Raw genomic sequence first — 19,321 nt, 5'->3', positions numbered from 1 at the left:
AGTCTTTGCACTTGAAGATGTGACACTTACAGCTAGTAAGGTTTTTTTGGAATCCACCAAGCTTTTAACATGTGAAAAGCAAAGAATATTCATTCTGGCTTTCCCCCCACCAGCCCTCCCTCCGCCCTCCCCCACCCCAAAGCACCAGAGGTGTGGAGCCATGCCTCTGATTCCTTCTCACTCGCTGGAATTTTGCATTTCTATGTCAGCTGGGAGTCCCTGCCCGCAGTCCTTGAAGGCTGAGGTCCACTCAGAGTACTGAGAAAATCTTGGACAAGCAATTACATCTGCATTTTTTTTTTCTTTATGATCCGAGTATCTATTGCTTCAATGTTATTCTGATAGTTACATTTTTATCTAAATTTTAAGTCTAAGTGAGGAGATTTTTTTGTTTAGAAGATACTTTTCCCTGGTATTTGTTACAATTGGCTGTGTTTCCAGTATGTCAGTCGCTTAGTCAGCTGTTCCTGCAACTGAGACTTGTTTTTCTTCTTTTTATCCCTTTCATGCAGTGGAAAAAGTTTCCTGCTGCTTTCCCTACTGATATTTGATATCCTGTCTCCAGTTGATGTACATATTTAACTTTTAAAGAACAGCATGTCAGCTAGCTCTGCTAATTAAGACTCCTCCTGGTTTTGTATTATTTGGTTTTCTTTTGTTGTTTTGTTTGTTTGGTTTTCATTGTAAGATTATTTTGGAGGTATTACTTTTCAGAGGAATGACGTTTTCTAATCCAGCTCCCTCTTCTTAACAATAATTTTGAAAATCACTTGTTCATGCTTTGTAGCAATGTATTTATTTAATCTTTAGCACTAAAGGAATGCTTGGAGGGAGCAAAGCAGCCAGTCAGCAGCTTTTCTGAATGCCTGCTACAAGTCATTATAATGCAAAAAAGTAGGGAACTTGAGAGATTTGTTTTTAGTTTCTCTAGAAGTGTTTTACATTCTAAAAGCATTCCTGATAATCATCTTTCCTCCTCTTTTTTTTTTTTTTCTTTTTGCAGGACATAATCTTTCTGGCCCCACCAGCAACTACTTACAGTGAAAAGCAACAGTGGGGAGCCATTAATATGTAGTTATTGATCATGTTATCAAAATGTATTAAGAGAAAGGCTAAAAACTGTCCACTGATCTTTTTATGATGACTAAATGACAAAAATGCTTCCAAACCATCCAGTGAACACTGAACTCCCTGCTCACCTTTACAAGTATTTGTTTCCCTCTGTCTTTGCTAACAGGAAGTTCCAAGTGGTAAAAACCCACTAGTGCACAAAAGCAGGAATACTGAAGGAATATTAGAAGGGTAGACTGATACTGTCATCTCATGGATTAATTGCCCAGATTTATGCATTTATATAAAAACCTGCAATTCTGTTCGTAGACCCTCAGTGGTGAACATGTGGAATTTGTGAAACAGCAGCTCTGAGACAAACACTTCTAGTTCAATAAATCATTGTCTTCCTTTGCTTTGCTATGTTACATAAAGTCATTGGCTCAAGGTCAATTTCTGTGTGGTTCTTAAAGTGTCCCCAAACCAAATCTGACATAGCCTTAATCAGATCCTTTCTTACAAGGCATCACCACAGTGTGATGAAGGAAATAGAATAAACCCAGGTATCTGAACTTTCAGAATCTACTTTAAAAAAAAAAAAAGTAACCTTTAAAATTCCCTTGATGAATTTAAGGTCACAGCTTATTGGTAGTTCACTTTCTTCCAGTCAGGGATTTACATTTTCTCCACCAAGAAGGAAAAACTTTTCTACCACAAAAGTTGATGCCAAAACCTAAAGCTCCGGTGAAAACTATTTTCACTATAATAACATTTCCCTTGCTTACTGTTTCATAAAGCAAACTCCTTAATTGCTTCCAGAAAAAAAAACTGGACTTCTGCTCCTCTCTGGTGTATTTTAATTTGCCCTTTTTATCTTTGTGGTGTTTTTCAGCATTCTTTCCTCAGTGAGCTGTTCAAATTTGATCCTCATAATTCACTGGATGTTTTCATAGAGAAAAAAAAAAAAAGTGAGGATTCTTTTGGATGGAAAAGTTCACAAATAAGAGGTTTTACTTCATCAAAAGGGCCTTGTAAAATCTGAATTTTGTATGGGAAGGATCACAGAGTAGAGCATAAATACAAGAACAAAGCAGTTTTTTAATGCAGTTGCTGAAACCATAATCAAGATCATAAAAAGTTTAGAAAATGAAATGTAATTAGTACAAACCCCCAAACTCATACATGAGTTTGGGGGTTTGGAACTGTATTGGGAAACACAGCCTTAATTGGGTGGGGAGGGGATGATAGAAAAACTGCATGATAGAGAACCTTAGGCTTGAAGTTCAGGAAGCAGCTGAGACAGGCACAGAAGCAGCCATGGAGAAGCTCTTCTCATGTCTGTGACCCTCTTTTACAAAACCCCAAGGGTAATTCCAGTTTTACATGAGGAAAACGTGTTCCATGTGAACACAAGGTGAGTGAAAGCAGTGCAGGTGCTTAAAAATTAAGGTAAGCTGTTTCCATAGGTATAGTCTATGGAAACCTTTTCCAAAAATTAATCATTACTTCTATGACCCTTATCAGCAAAACAGAGAATTCATGCAATGAAATTTATGTCCAATGAATTTAGAATAAATTAAAGAAAGGCATTTTTAGCTGAGATAGGCATATAGAAAATAGTGCTTTGGGCAGTTTAGGTAATCTTTGTGTCAGAATAATTTTAGAGCTGATAGTAATACATGCAGTTATTGCACATCCCAAGTTAAGGATAATTCAGATAAGGTGATTAAATCTCATTCTTATATAATATAAATTGTCAAAAATCAGGATAGAATATTTCTTCCAAACTTTTTAATTGCACACTGTACTTTTAGGGAATATTAAAATATGTTCACCTGGTTTTGGAATCCTCTGCTTCTTGCATACGGATGGTAATAGAAGAGTGGATCACTGATATCCAGCATTAGACTGTTTTTGGTATCTATGGTGGAAAGCCACCAGGTCTGCAAACACACCTCTGCAGAAATTTGCAGTGAGAACCATATATTGCACTGTGTATATATTCAAAAGGATGCTAAAATATTCATTTAGCCATCTTTAATGTGTTTTAAATTTCTCAGTTTGGTGTTCTGTAAGAATTAGAACCTTTTCCTACATTGAGTATTCAGAACAAGTGCTGCTGCACATTGGGGTTGAGATCTGAGGGAAACCTGTCACCAAGCCTTTCTACTGCTTTAATGAGCTCCCCAGCCCTTCAGGGGCTGCTGAGGAAATCCAGGTTCCCAGAGGGATAATTCTTAGTGTTTTTTTCATGCACAAGCCCAGCTGTGCATCCACTGGTACTGCATGTGTAGAACATACACAGATTAGGTTTTAGTTTCTGTACCTTTGTTTTTATAATTGCACTGTGAATGGGCATTGCTCTGTTTTTATAAACTTGTCTGTTTCGCTAATATGATACACTTGTCAAAAAGGCAGAAGGATACACTTGTCAAAAGGCAAAAGGGCAGAATCTCTGGACATATTAGAAAAGGTAGTCACAGCAGGGACTACCTGCAAATCCAGAGGTACATGGGATAAAGAGGTAAGGGGGACTGCAGTACAAACACATTTGAGACCTCATCTGAAACATCATGTCCAATTTACCAGGTTTCATGAATCAAAAAACAAACCAGAAAAACAAAAGAAGTATGGATAAAGGATAATAGCATAATAAAGAAAATGAAGACTCTCCTCCTCTTGTAAGAGAAGCCCTTAGCTTGCTAGTTTTACCTAGTACCAGGAGAGCTGTGTGTGGACAGAGCCCTTCACCACAAGTTTCTGCACAGATGTATCCTGAAGGCATATATTTAGGCTATAAAACCGTGTACAAAAAATAAATCAGGAGTAAACTGATACTGGAGTTCTAGCTGGAAATTTCTAATTGTGCATGGAGATCCTAAAACAGACTTCAAATATGAGCAATGGGGACAAGAAATGTATCAATTAAAAAGCAACTACAACAAAACCACCACAAAAACACACACACAAAAACTCAAAACTAAACCAATAAACAAAACCCCAACCAAACATCAAGCATAATTAAATTGCAAGAATCCTAAGCATTCTGTCCTCTTCAAGACTGAATCAAAAATAGCAGGCTTCTTAATGCTGGGTAGTGTAACATCTGTAAGGAATACCAGACATTCCCAGGAATGCTAGAGCTGTACTTTAAATTCAGCATTCCAATATTTTCAGCTACAATTTGGAATGAGGAGGGTTATGCAGAGAAGCATAACCCAGTGCACAGCCAGCCCATCCCCACTTACGAGTTTTGATACTTCTGTGCATCTGACCATATGGTTATAATACTACTCTTTTTCCAGATTACTTTTTAGCTGCACCAGTTTCAACTACCTGACTTTGTTAATCACAATTTAGATACTGCCAGTTAACAAAGCTGTGAGTGAGGACTGCATTTTACTACATAACAAAGTCATTTTCAGTGGATGTGTGAAAAAAAAGTCTACCACCATGAATAGAAAATGAAACCGACACATATCTGGTTTATGAGGGAAGGTTCCCCTTCCTCTGGGAGCCATTCAGTATCACAGAGAGATTTGAAATACAACTTCTCTAACAGCCTGCTCTGATAACACAGCCTCAGTTAGAGCTGTGAAAACTCAGAGCTGCAAAACCTGCATCTGAAACACTGAGCTGTTACTTCTCTGCTGCAAGCAGATGACAAAAAGCGTCCATGGAAACCATTTTTATGCTTATCTAACAATCTCTGAGCAAAAAAGCCTTGGAAGATGTGAATTACAAAAGACAGGCAAATATCTAAAATGGCAGGAAGAGTCATCATCCTTTCCACATTTTTCTACTGGTTCCTTACCTTGGTAGCATCAATGCCAAAGGTATTATACCTCTTAGTTCTCTCCCATGCTCTCCTCTGTCTAAGGCACCACGCTAAGGATTCCTGGCTCAGAGGAATATCAGAGCCCATGACTGTTAAACAGATTGTGTGTCTGCATGTCAAACACTTCATAATGTGTCCATGGGAATTCCTACTTACAAATAATAAGCAAGACACTTCTAGCAGAGTTTCCCCTAGGCCTTCACTCAGCTCCTGGACTATGAGTAGTCTGACCACACCAACTACCAACCCCACGACAGTGGCTACACACAAATTCAAATCTATCTGTGGTACAACTCATCTATTTGGATAATTCACATGTTATCTCAGAGACATCTAAAAACCAAAACCAAGTCCTACATGCGTGTGCTTATTAAGCAAGATTGTACATGGCAGATATTCAAGAAAAATATTTCAAGTGTTATCTGAGACAGTTTGTGCTTTTTTAAACTTGAAGATCAGTGATATCAAGCTCTTTCCCCACACCTGCAAACAAAAATGAGGTTAAAATAATATTAGGTCTCTTTTAATTTCAAAACAATCCTCCAAAATTAAGTATAGGCTGATGAAGTGATTAATCTATTGATTTGAAGCACTGAAACTTAACATAGTGCTCTGAGATAATCTCTGGCATAAATGGAAAACCTCTGGAAAGGAAAGCCATAGATAAAATAGGAAATTCCATGTAATAGCAGTTAATTCTTCTTATTAGGATTTAGAATTAACCTTCACACAGATCACAGCTATGCTTTGTAACAAATTCTTGGAATGGATGTCCTTTGCAAACTGATTACATGTATTTTTTTTCACTGGAGGGTTCAGCACTCACAGCAATAAGATCATGAAGCCCAGTAGGTTTCCATCCTACTGAAAAGCCATCTGTGAAATACCTCAAAGACTAGTGCATAAAATTATGACACAAATATATTGAACATGTTCAAAAATGAGGATGGATGTACTGGAATATTTTTATTTCTCCTTGCCTTTTTCAGACTGCTAAAATTAGCAAAGGATGGTCTATTCTTAGTCCTTATATTAATAACAACAAGATAGTGGAGATCTTTCTTACTCCAATGGCCTAAATTGTACAGCAGTCATATACTTGTTTACATGAAAACTCTCAGCTACTGTAGAGAGGGATTTTTTTGTTACTTCTTAAAATACAGCAGTGGGTCTCCTTATTTTGGTTTAATATAAGTTTATCTTTAATTTTGGTAGAATTTTCCCAGCTGCTAGGTGCTTTGGTGCTAGGAAGATGCACAGTCATTTTGCAGAATTCTGTCTAATTAAGCAATTTATTTAGCAAGTATTTCTCAAGTCAGGCTGTTCATAATAATCTTGGCTAAGAAAATCAAAGCAGCATCTCCCTCAGCTGCTATCAAGAAATAATTCCAAGGTGATGATCATAATTCTTCCATACATAAAAGCAGAGAAAGGCAGCACAGGCCTGATGAATGAGAATTTTTGTGCTTTGAAGGCAGTCTGAAGACACTGCCCTTGCATTTCAAAAGCCCCATAAATTTCTCTTAACAGGGTCAAATGCAGCATTGAAGACAGCTCTGCCTGGAACAAATTAAGACAGTACTCAAAGAACAAGCACTGATGATAGGTTTAACCAGCTTTTACTGGACAGGAGTTTTTAATTGAGAATTAAAATGGTAAGTAGTGTGAGTTTATTCAAATGGCTAATAATCAAGAAAGTGAACTGGATTAATTCCCACTGCATAATAAAGAATGATCAGTACCAAGACCATTTATCTTCTTTCCTCTGTACATAATTCAGTTAAATGAATCCACAGCGATATTTAAATTAAGGGTTTTTAAAAGGTTTGTGGGGTTATCCTACAGTCCTTGAACTTTTCTGCTTTGTCTGTGAATGGCTATTTCCTTCTGATCTCAGGTGGGAATGCATTCAGGATTAAAGATAGGTCTAAAATAATTATTTGCTTTGTTGGAATTATTCATCTTGTTCCATTAACCCATCAGCCATGGATAAGAAGGCTCAGAATTCAGACCCTGAGCCTCTTCAGTCTCCTTTGGCTTGGCACAACACAAACCCCTCTGTATTACGTTTTAAAAACAAATAGGTATCTCTGTGCAGACACAAGCTTGAATTCCACTTTTGTAAGAAGCTGGATGTGAGGCATTACATGCTTCTAAGACCAAAATTCAGCAGTTTGCTTTGTTAATGAGTTTCATTTTTTTATATATTTAATACTTTAACATTTAATAACTCACAACACCATGTCCATTTCAAATGGAACACACTAAGCAAAAACATCATATGGTTATTAAGAACTGCACTCACTCCATCTTTTAAAGTAAAAAGATTTATTGTTTTGATTATAATCCAATTTAATGTCTTTCATGCACCAGAAAATAACTTGCATATCTTGTGAAGTATCTTGAACACTATTCTAAAGATAGTTTATGTAGTTTCTACAGTTAAAATAATCTCCTTGGCAGCACAGTCTGACCTGTGGAGCAGCACTTATGTATTCTTGCTCCCTATTCGTGCCATAGTTGTTGATGAGACAGGAACAAGCATTAAATACTTCAGAATTGCAGGATCATCACCTTTGATTGTGACAGCAATTTCAATATATAAATATATACATTCTTTAATATGTTTGGTGTGGTTTGGTGTGGGACCTGAATAAATGATCTATTTATTACATTTAGGCAGGAAAAAGGAAAATACCAACATAACATAACGCAAGGTAACATAATATAACAAATTATGAGCAAATTATATACAATTTATAAGCAAATACAACTGTTTCAATAATTGTGGAAGTGTAATACATTTACTGACAAAATATCTCATTTGTCTAAACTCAAAAGAAAAAAAGGCAGAAATTCTGAAAGTGTCATTGAAGTATTTTTTTAATGCTATAAGTACTGCAGCTGACAACTATGTTTAATTGAATTATTTACTAGATATTGACTAATTAACTTGGATATTGTACATGGGAAGGACTCTGAGAGGCTACTATTATTATTCTACTGCTTGTAATTCAATATCTTTGCTAGAGCATGTGCACATGGATTCTGGTTCAGACTCTGTGAGCTGATATCCCAATTATGCCATTGCCACTCATAAAAAGCATCAAGTCATGCAATCTTATTTCCCTCACAGAACTGTGAGAAAGATAAAAGATATCAAATTACTGGCTGAGAATGTCGCACCAGATCCAGTTGTTTGATTCCCCCTGTAGGGGGTTGCATTCATTCCTGTGTTAGTGAATATTTATTTTATCCAACTTCTTTCAAGTCAAGATGGAAATCAAGACCATCAGACAGCAATAGTATAATGAAACAAAATTATAATTATTATTATTATTTCAATTGCTCTCTATTTTTACAAACAGTTGTGATATGGACCAAACCCCAAACTGATGAAGTTCACAAAAGATTGACATGAGTAGACTGTTGGAAAGGTGTCACTGTCCTGATTTAGGGTAAATTTGGGAGAAAACCTCAGAATGGGGCTTTTCTAGAAAGCAAATTCAAGCGGTTGTTTTTCTAACTGGTTTGGGAAAAGATTTCCTTGGAGAAAAGTGGAAAAAACTGTTTATTTAACAAGAAAAGTATCTGCAAGCATAAAAATTTAATAATATTAAACAATAAAATCTCTTGCTGTTCAGAAAGATGGCAAATCCAGAAAAGTCCTTTCCATGGGTGTAGCTCAGCTCGCTCAGTCTCTTATCAGTCCCTCTGGTGCTGGAAAGTGCCGAGGCCCAGGCCCCGGTGGGCCACAGGCGTGAGCTCCCGGGGTTTGTTCGTCCCAGAGCAGGTTTGAACAGATCCAGAAAAAAAACCAGACTTCTCTGGGAACTTCTCTGCCTCAGCGAGCTAAAAACTAACTGAAAGCAAAGGAGAGCTCTGTCCCTCTGTCTGTCCATGCTGCAGACAGCACAGTCCAGGAGCAGGATGGGGGACAGTGAGGGCTCTTGCTGAACACAAACTGTGCACTGCTTCTTCTTCCTCCTCTTTGCTCTCAGAGCCAGTCTGAAAGGTGCAGAAATTAATATGTAACATAAACAAGGTGATTGAGGATGCCAGCATCATGAAGTCACCCCAGGACACTCCCATTCAGAAGAATACAAAGTGTTGAGATTTCATTTCCAAAGGAAATAATTTAATTTGATATACAGAAAACAAGTGTACATAAAAAAATCAAAAAAACCCCAGAAATACAATTTTAGGACTATAAAACTATGTTTTATTTTTACCCTCTTTAATGTAAGCCTTGAGAAATTCTTGGCTTCTCTTTTCCTTAAAGGACAACCAGGTTTTATTCGATTCACTAGATCTTCATGGGAATGTTACTTTGAATATTATTTGAATTAGTGTTCACTGGATAAGTTTTTTTCATAAATATTATGGGATAATTAAAAGACACATAGATGTGGAATTAGGTAATTTAGTGGTAGAATTGGCAGTGTTAGGGTAATGGTAACTGAGAGTTAAAATGAAGTACATATTTCAAGTTTGAATTGGTCCTGCTCAGGCTTCCATCCTTCCCTTACCACACTGTTATATTAGAGATTCTAATGGTAGCAGGATTTTGTTCCAGTAGATAGTAACAGATAGTAATATTGCTCTAATCTTGTGTTTAAACAGTGTAACTACAGTGAGCTCCTCCAGTGTAAATCAGAAGCCACATTAATGAAGCCGTGTTCATAATAAACCTCATCTCTTCATTTCAGGGAGACATTTTCACCTTCCTGATTTTACTGAGAAAGGATTTCACTCCATCTTTTAATCTAATGAAAGGAATTAAGGTTGCAGTGTCAATCAGATACTTACAGGTAGTTATAAACAAAAGTGACTGGGATTTTGCCCTTATCCCAGGATTTGCCCACCCAAATCCTTGTAGTGGACACACAGCACAGCACATATAGAGCAGAAAGAAGGTTGTTTTTTTTTCTGGGGTACAGAGGTTCCTTTCTAAGGATCCATGACTCTGGATACAGAACTCCTATGAGCATTATTAAAAACATTTTTGGATTGGAGTCCATCAAATTTAAGCTGGATTGATTTGAAACACGTGGTTAGTTTTACAGAGAAATACAGGGATTTTTCCAGAAACCAAAATCTGACACTGCAATTTCCTGTGTTGATGATAGCTGAAAGATTCCTGTTTCAAAGACTGCTTATGACAGTAACTGCAGTAGAAACAGAGACAGTATCTTCTGCGGACCAAAGATAAAAAGCATTTTTTTCTTTGTTTTTACAAACTAAAACCCTTCAAAAAAATTTTTCATTCACATCTGTTTAAATTAACTCAGGGAAATATAATCCAAAAGCACTTTTCCCTGTGGATAAGAGACAGCCCACTACATCCCAGGTCCTGCTGTAACCTGAGCAAAACCTAGACCACCACCTTCTAATTTGTATCTTGAAGGGTGGTAAACCAATACAATTGAAACCTACCCTGATGTGATAGGTCAGAAGACTGAAGTTACAAGGAAAACCTTATCTCTGAAGTATCAATTTCCAAACTAAGTGTTCAACATGCATCTCTATCTTACTTAAAACTGAAAAACAAGGGACACATGGATCATTACATTTAAGTGGCAAAATCACCCAGAAAAACTCTCCTATTTTTCTGACACTCACTGTTCCACACAAGATGCCGTTATAATTAGCAATATTCTTTGCTGTTTAGTTGAGTTACAGTGCCATTTAATACATAACAATACCTGCTCAAGTAAGATAATGCTGTTCTTTAAGCATACAGTAGTGGAAACAGGACTTCTATTGTCATGACTTACTAAAACATCACTTCAAAGCAGAAGGGAAAAAGCTCAGCAAGGAACAATCTAGATACTGAAATGCAAAGGCAGATATCACCTCTTTTTTTCCTTATTATGAAAACACACCTTGTAGTATTTTCTGTGGAGTTCTGGCATGCCTATTACTGAGCATGTACATACAAAAGTTTTAGTTTCCAGTATATCCATTATATTTGCCTAAAACCAATGGAAATTCAATGCTATTTTGTAAGCCTCAAGTAGTTTATAGATTCTAGGGGTCTGAGTATACTTTCAGCTGAGTCCCTGATACTTTTCACAAGTCCTTTCTGGCCCTAGAAAACAGGAATGCTATTGGCAGGAAATGTGGGAAGTAACAGGCTAATTTATGGAAAGACGGGTCTCATTCTGCCAGTATAGAAAATCCTCAGCCCCAAGGTAGGTCTAATACACCAAGCAGGTTTCTTAATGCATTAAAACATATCTAATTCATTTTTCCAAGAACCTAAAAAGCAGATTGGAACTGGCTCTCTAAAATAGGTGTTTTCTGATTTCTGATTTGTAGTCCTTTGACTATTAGAATCTTCTATTCAAAAGCTGGATCCTCAGAAATCTTTCGAGAAAGAAATATGCATTGCATTCATCCCTGTATTTCATAATCCCAGAGAATGGGAGATGTTCACTAGGCAACATTTGTGAAGCTAGTTGGCAAAAGCAGCAAATAAACAGATTTGTCAGAAATAAAGAATACATGAAAAAGTTCACTTTATGTTGTTTTTACTTGTTTGAAGTCCAAAATTTATTTTACATTCCCCCAATCCTGGCCTCTAAAACCGTGCACCAGAAATGAAAACATGCCAAACAATATTGTATCTAACATGGACAACCGGGAATGTTTGGGGGTTTTTGTAGTCCCATCTGCTGGTCGTTTTTTATTGTAACAGGGAACTTAAGAATGCTCGTGTTCACAAGTAGTGTAATGGATCAATGGCCCCATTTTTAGGGTGAAGTAGTGCTCATTACCACCATCCACCCCACACACAGTTCTAGTGGGTTATTTAATCCCAGCTTAATTTGCTGCCACGGCCCAAATGCCCTAAAACACCTCCTAAAACACAGTGTATTTGTTGTACTGCTACCTTACACTTTTCAGTTCATATGCTGTATAGCCGCCTGATTATGTGAACTAAAATAACATTTAAGCAGGTGAGATCAGGAGATTCTACTCAGAAAGTTCATTTCTCGTCAAAACTAAACCCTTAACATTAATAGCAGGTTTTCTGCTTCTGATTTCCTTCCTGGGTCTTTGCTCTTCACAGTGTCCTGCTGTCGAGGTTTAGGATTTTTCCTTTTGTTTCCTTTTCTCATGGAATTTTGTCCAACCTGTCGCTACGCTAAGAAACCGTAAGGATCGATATTTAAGAGAGACAAAAGCAGTTGCCACGGGAAGGGTGCGGCTGGCTGCTAACTGAGCTGGGGTTTTCTCTTGGAGGAGCAGGGATGCCGCTAGATTTGGGCTGGGGAAGAGGCTGGGTGCAGGTCCCAGCTCTCTTCCTCCCTCGCCATTCCTGGGGGAAACAGGCTGAGGTCTCTGTGGGGAGACTTCGCCACCACTGCTGGGTTCCGTGTCCTGCTGCCTTCTTCTACCGTGAGTGAAGCTTTTCTTGCGGGAGCGGCCGGTGCACTGGAACCTTATTAACACCCTGCCTAACTAAAAAAGGACCTTTTCACCTTCTGCTCGGGTACCTCAGGGAAAACCCCGGGACCCCTTCCCCTTCCAGGGAAACCTCCCCGGCTGTGTTGGGGAACTGGGCCGCCACTGCCCAGACCCCAGCCGTTCCTTTGCCACGTATCCGGTTTTTTGCTACACTGTAACCACGCACCCCCAGCCTGCCGGGACACCCCGCGGCTCCTGCCGCAGCTGCCGAGATTCTGTCACCTCTTGCTGCCTGGGGTGAGCCGCTGCCAGGTTGGTGCCGCAGCCCTTTCCCGCTGCTCAGCCGTTCCGCCATTGCCACAGGCGGGTGGTGCACAGCGCCCCCTGGAGCCGCCAGGGGAGCACAGCACCTGGGCCCGCCAGCGCCCCTGCCGGCTGCGGCCGGAACTGCGCCAAGGGGCAAAGAGCCTGCTCATGGGGCTTTCTCTTCTCGATTCATGTTGTTTCTTTGCCTCCTTACACATGAGCACACTAGGAAAAAACTGTAAATCCTTTTCTCATATCTTTTATTGAAAGCCCCTTAATTTTAAAGTTATAATAATTCAGGGGGAAGAGGGTCATATTTTCCATTCCAAGGGAGGTTCCCGTTTTTCTTGGCAGACACCTGTCTTTCAAACCAAGATAATTATGTTAGGAGTAATCTCAGAATCACAGAATAATTTAGGCTGAAAAAGACCCCCAAGACTGAGTCAAACCTTTGACCCATCACCTCCTTGTTAACTAGAGTACCGAGTGCCACATTATGAATGCTAAATATGAGCAAAAGCAGAGAGCACAGTGCCTGTGGAAAAGCAGGCCACATGACTTTCTCAGTCTCGCCTGAGAAAGTGGCCTGGGAAATCATAAAGAGGAATTAAAACAATCCTCAGAGATAGAAAACAGCCTTGCAAGTGCTGTCTGTCAGTTTCTCGTTTTCTTGCAAGAGAAGGTCGAGGGGTGGTGTACCCCACTGACCAATGATGGTGATGTGTTAGTTTACTAACCAATAAGAGTTTTACCTTTCTGTACTTTCGTGTATCGGTCTATAAAAGAAGACCTAAGGTAATAAACCTTGCTCTCATGTTCAACTCACAAGAGAGTCTGTGTCGTGCTTCTTGCCGTTCGCAATAGTGTGACACCACATTCAGTCATTCCTTGAACACCTCCAGGGATGAGGACTCCGTCACTCCGGACAGCCCATTCCAGTGCTTGGCAACACTTTCCATGAAGAAATTCTTGATGCCCAACCTGAACCTTCCTGGGCACAGTTTGAGGCCATTTCCTCTTGTCCTCTCCCTGGCTCCCTGGGAGCAGAGCCTGACCCCCACCTGGCTGCATCCTCCTGCCAGGGAATTGTGGAGAGTGACAAGGTACCCTCTGAGCCTCCTTTTCTCCAGGTTAAACACCCCCCAGCTACCTCAGCTGCTCCTCATTGGACTTGTGCTCCAGACCCTTCCCAACCTGTTTCCTTCTCTGGAAACACTCCAGCCCCTCAATATCTTGTTCTGAGGGGCCCCAAACTGAATGCCAGGTTTATGGTGAGGCCTCACCATTGCCAGGCACAGGGGGACAATCACTGCTCTGGCCCAGCTGGCCACACTATTCCTGATCCAGATCAGTATGCCATTGGCCTTTTGCCCACATGGGAACAGCTGGCTCATGTTCAGCTGTTGTCAACAAGCACCTCCATGTTCCTTCCTGTTGTCTCATTAGAGAATTCCATTTAAACATGCATGCATGAGTTAAAAACAAGCATTCAGCCTGTTTATAATTTACTTGGATATGATTAATATTACCAAAAGTATGGATTCTTCCAAGGGTAACTTCCAAGCAAGCCCAAGAGACAAAGTGCTGTGTTGATGGGACTAACTGCAGGTTAGGACAGCCAGCCAAAGATCCTCTATACCTTAATTCCCTACACCACACACTGCTGCATTTCAGTCATATGGTTTGTTTGGAGTATCACATTCCAGCCCATAATATTATTTAGTCTTTTTGTAAGATTAGAAAGAAGGGAAAATAATCCCAGCAGATCTACTATTTGGCTCAACACCTGGCAAGTACTTAACCAAAACACAAGGGTTCTTTTATTTTCCTGCTCCTGACCACACCAGCAGCACAGCCCACATCCCACAGGATCTCATACAATCTGTTTCCATAACCCCACATGTAGGACCACACCTGATCCAACTCCTGGCCCTGCTCCTTTGCTTTTTGCCAAGCTCCCACAGTGCTATTGCCTAAACAAAGACCTTTTTCAGGCATCAGAAAGTTACAACCTGGCTGCAAGAACCATATCAAATCCTATTTCTGATAACTAAATTCCATTTAATCTATCCATAATCCTTCAAATACTGTAAATATTTGTCTTTCGACTAAGAAAACAAAGCCAAACCCACGGGGAGGGGGTGTTGGATTTAAACCCTTTACAGGACACTCCCCTCGAGTGTCTGGGGATGCACGCGTGCTCCAGGCTCCCTGGTATTCATCGGAGCAACTCCCTCCTTGGGGAGGCAGAGCATCCTGAGGGTGCACCAGCTCTTTCCCCGGGAAGTCAGAGAACCCGGAGGCTACTCCAGCGGACACAAGCCGGGATGCAGGATACGATCCCGGCCCATCCCACCCAGCCAGGGCCGCAACTCCCGGACATCGATGACTCGGCGCTCAGGCTGCGCTGGCAGCGCCCCATCGAGGAACCCATCGAGGAATAGGAGCTCGACTTGTACCAGCAGCGTTCCGAGGCCATGGGCGCCATCTTGCAGCCTGGCAGGGGCGCTACCGGGGAGCTTTAGTAAGGTCAGGTTTGGGGTCCGGACCTGAGGACGGACAGCCCCAAATACCAGCACAGGTTGGGGGTGATCTGCTGGAGAGCAGTTCTGCGGGGAAGGACCTGGGAGTCCTGGTGGATGACGAGCTGATCATGAGACGGCAATGTGTCCTGGCAGCCAGGAGGAGCAGCGGTATCCTGGGGCACTTCAGGAAGTGTGGCCAGCAGGTCAAGGGAAATGATCCTGCCCCTCTACTCAGCCCCAGTGAGGCCAAATCTGGAGTGCTGTGTCTAGTTCTGAGCTCCTCAGGGCAGTAAAAACAAGGAGATACTGGAGAGAGTCTTGCAGAGGGGAATAAAGATGATGATAGGTCTGGAGCATCGCTGATGAGAAAGGACTGTGAGAGCTGGGCCTGTTTATTCTGGAGAAGACTGAGAGGGAATCTCATTAATAGATATATCAAATCGGTGCCAAGAGGATGGTGCCAGACTTTTCAGTGGTGCCCAGTTTCAGGACAAGGAGCAATGGCCATGAAGTAAAACACAAAGAGTTTAACGTCAACACGAGGAAGCACTTCTTTACACTGAAGGTGGCAGAGCCCTGGAACAGCTGTCCAGGGAGGGCATGGAGTCTCCTTCTCTGGAGAAGGTCCAAACCCCCCTGAACACATTCCTATGTCACCTGCTCTGGATGACCCTGTCTTGGCAGGATAATTGGACTGGGTGATCTCCAGAAATCGTTTCCAGCCCAAACAATTCCCTCCTCCTGCAACTCCGTTCCCGCTCCCCGCGGGCCGAGGGCGGGGCGGCCGCCACAGCCCCGCGCATGCGCAGCCGCCGCGCCCGCCGCTCCATGGCACAGGCGCGGTTGCGCTGTCCCTGCAGCCCGCGAGAGGAGGAGGAGGGGAGGGGAGGAAGAAGATGCCGGGCAAGCTGAAGGTCAAGATCGTGGCGGGGCGCCATTTGCCGGTGATGGACCGCGCCAGCGACCTAACCGACGCCTTCGTGGAGGTTGGTGGCGGAGGGAGCGGGATGGGCGCGCCGGGCCCGCGCGGCGGAGTCACCTGCCGGGCCCGTCCGGCGTCTCGCTGCTCCCGGGAACCGGCGGCAGGGCGAGGGGATAGCGCCCTGAGCTGCACCGGGCAGGATTAGGTGGGACATCAGCAGAAACTGTTTCACAGAAAGGGGGATCAGACACTGGAACGCCAGGGAGGCGGTGAAGTCGCCGTCCCTGGAGGTGTTTAAGACTGGACGTGTCTCTCAACCATAACAACCATGATGTGGTTGTTATGGTGGTGGTCGGTCGTAGCTTGGACTCAGTGATCTCAGAGGTAATTTTTAAACTAATTGATTCTGTAATTAGACAGACGTAAAGAGAATGGTGAAGTAATAAAATCATCTTTAAATCAGTTATATTGCTGAATATATGAGTGGTTGTACAGGCTTTACTTTTAAGGCTAATGTTCATCTTTCCTTTCAAAACATTTGAAGTACTAAAGTATTTTCAAGGGGGGCTTTTAGTCAACAAATAGTAAATATTATTTGCGTGTTTAAATCACTTCATTGTACCCCGACTATCCAACTTCAACCTTCTTTGTAGTCATGTAGTTAACAGGCAATATGTTCTTTCTCAAGAAGTGATTGTAAAATAAATTGCAGTGCAAAATCAGTGGAATTATTTAAGGTTGGTTGGGGCTTTGAGTAAAGTAATCCAATGGGTGACATCCCTGCCCATGGCAGAGGGGTTTGAATGAGATGGACTTTAAGGGCCCATCCAATCCAAGCCTTTTTATCATTTCTGTTACACGTTCCTTATGTTTTTTTGATTCGTTTTTTCCAGTATGGATGATTTAGAACATTTCAGAAACACTCCATAGATTTAGGAATCATACTCTTAGAAAAATCAGAGCTATTAAAAAATAATGTGCTATGAAAATACCTGTCTTGTATCACAGATAGTGATTGAGGTGTATCACAAGTGAGTGGTTAAGGCTGGCACAATACTGGAATTAAGGTAAGAAGACAAAATGCCTTTCCAGACCTGTGCACACTGAAAAATATGATAATATTAATATAAAAATAAATTTGGGGTGTGTAAGTCCTGATTTCATTTGGTGCTTAAAAATTTGGTGGACGTTAAACTCCAAGGGCAGTGCTTAATGGGAGAGAAGCTGGTAGTAAAGTCAAGATGCTTTTCAGTGGAGCTGAAATAGTGCATCATTCTATTTTATTACCTGAAACTTAGCATTTCACTGTTTTGTCAGCTGTTTCACTGGTCAGGTTTTAATTTTCAAAAGCTTCTCTTGTAGGCTGCCTGTTAATCCAGTTTAAGACTACAACAACTCTGATGCTTGCTACTAGGAGACAGGGAAAACAGGACTAGGAAATACAGTCCACTGGGTTTCATTTGGCCTGTTTTTGCTGTGTTAGGAGAAACAGCTCTCCTCTTCTGTGGGTTACTTGTTCCCAACCTTACTGTCAGTGTAGCAAAATAGATTTTTGAAATTCATATAGTAAAATACTAGCATAGCAAAAAAGGAAAATAAGAATTTTCATCAAGATCAGTTTTCTTAGCTGGGTTAACATGCAGTTCCATGAGTGTCTTGGCGCAAATAAGGGTATAAAAATACACAGATGGGGATTTTGCTTTTAGGATTGTTGCTTAGGATCAGTATGAAGTAACTTCCCTTTCCATGTGCATAGTAGGCAGTACAGCAGGTGAGATTTATTTCAAAATAAATCAAGCTTGAAACTAATGTTTTATTTTTCTCTGTGAGATGGCTGAAAAGTTTTACAATATGTTTTTTCTTAAAAATGAAAAGCAGATGTTGAGGTTCTACTTGTTTACTAACCTTAAATTTCCTTGTTAAATATTGCAATATAAACTTAGAACTAGGAAAGAAAATGAGAAGAGACTTAAGAGCTCTTACTTGGCTCAGGTTATGCAAAACTTGGGCTTCACTAGCATGAGCACAATGATCCTTGTCCCAGTTCAGAATATTTTGTTACAATTTATTCCATAAATGTGCTTTTAACTTTGCACAGTGGACAACAGTGTGGTGTTTTATTATCTCTACAAGCTTCCATGAACTAGCTGGAGTACTGGGGAAATTCAGTTACAACTGCCTGGGGCTCTAAGGGAGCTGATTTACTCCCAAGATAACGCGTTAGAATAAGTTGGGAGGAGCTCAGAGCTGTTGCATGCTGGCAACTTCTGGAGTCAGAACTGGTATTTAATTGGTAGCTCCCTTACAGCCAATGCTAACATCATTCTATTGTACTTAAGCAGGTGCAAAATCTCTTCAGAGTTGGGATATGCACCTGTGCAAAATAATTATTGAAACTATATTATCGAAATGTACAAAGTGGTCACACTTAATACTGTCTTGAGCAAAAGTGTTGAAATAATTACTACACAGTTTTCCAGGCCTAAATTTAGTTTCTAAAATGCGTTTAGACTTTTAAAAGATAAAAGCTATCAAAATCTGCACACGTCTATCTCCAGCATTTCTTTTCTGTCAGCCTACTTATTATTTTCCTTAAGAATTTTGAATAAATTTAAAAACGTAGCTTTGAGTATTTATGAGTACTTGGTATGAGGTCGAGTGCTCATTTTTTTGAGAGAGCATTCAGAGGACTGCAAGTGTTTGCAAATGGTTTGGAATGAAAGCTGCAATGAAATAAAGGCTCTTACATGGTGCTGTGTGGCTTCCTGATGTATGGAGCATCACAGAATTTCAGTTGCACTTTAAAAAAGCAAACAAAAAACCCCCACAAAACCCAAATGGGCTTAACCTCAAATAGATGCCTGTGGAGACCATATGGGTACTGCTGAACTGGGTTATTTTGTGGTTGAAGGTGCAGTAAGCAATGAAAGTATGGAAAATATTTAATTTTTAGTAGTCATCTCTCTATCTCAAGTCCAGTTTGTTTTCATATTTATTTCATCAATTGTCTGTGAAGCTGACTGAGAAATTCCGTACAGAACATAAGCTACCAACATTTAGAATATCTTTCCTTATAGAAGGCAAAGAGAGTGTGCAAAGTGACTTTGAATAGCCAGTATAAGTGATTTTTTTGCCTCTCAAATAATTGAGAAGGAAAATTAAACAATTTTAGCAGTGTGATAGGATGAGAGAGAAATTGATTGGAAATGTCATCGATACATGGATACTGATATATGGAAATTGATTTTAAAAACCACTCAATGAAAA

The 19,321-nt window shown here is 40.6% G+C and overlaps 1 protein-coding gene across 20 annotated transcripts in view; it reads left to right on the top strand.

Moving 5' to 3' along the window:
* The first annotated feature begins 15,948 nt into the window (after positions 1 to 15,948).
* Positions 15,949 to 19,321, top strand: part of C2CD5 (C2 calcium dependent domain containing 5) — a 57,189-nt gene continuing 53,816 nt past the window's right edge. For 8 of the 20 annotated variants that reach the window (XM_015627915.3, XM_015627919.3, XM_015627920.3 and 5 more), the window contains exon 1: positions 15,949 to 16,118. In XM_015627915.3, coding sequence (XP_015483401.1) covers positions 16,029 to 16,118 — 90 coding nt within the window. In that variant the 5' untranslated portion in view covers positions 15,949 to 16,028. Of the gene's footprint in view, positions 16,119 to 16,252; positions 16,439 to 19,321 lie in introns of those variants that run through there. The other 12 variants (XM_015627926.3, XM_015627921.3, XM_015627924.3 and 9 more) reach the window with 5 other exon arrangements.

This window comes from Parus major, chromosome 1A (genome assembly GCF_001522545.3).
Source record: "Parus major isolate Abel chromosome 1A, Parus_major1.1, whole genome shotgun sequence".
In the NCBI taxonomy this organism is placed as follows: domain Eukaryota; kingdom Metazoa; phylum Chordata; class Aves; order Passeriformes; family Paridae; genus Parus; species Parus major.
The sequence above is the reverse complement of the archived record's forward strand: the minus strand, read 5'-3'. Positions and strand labels throughout refer to the sequence as shown.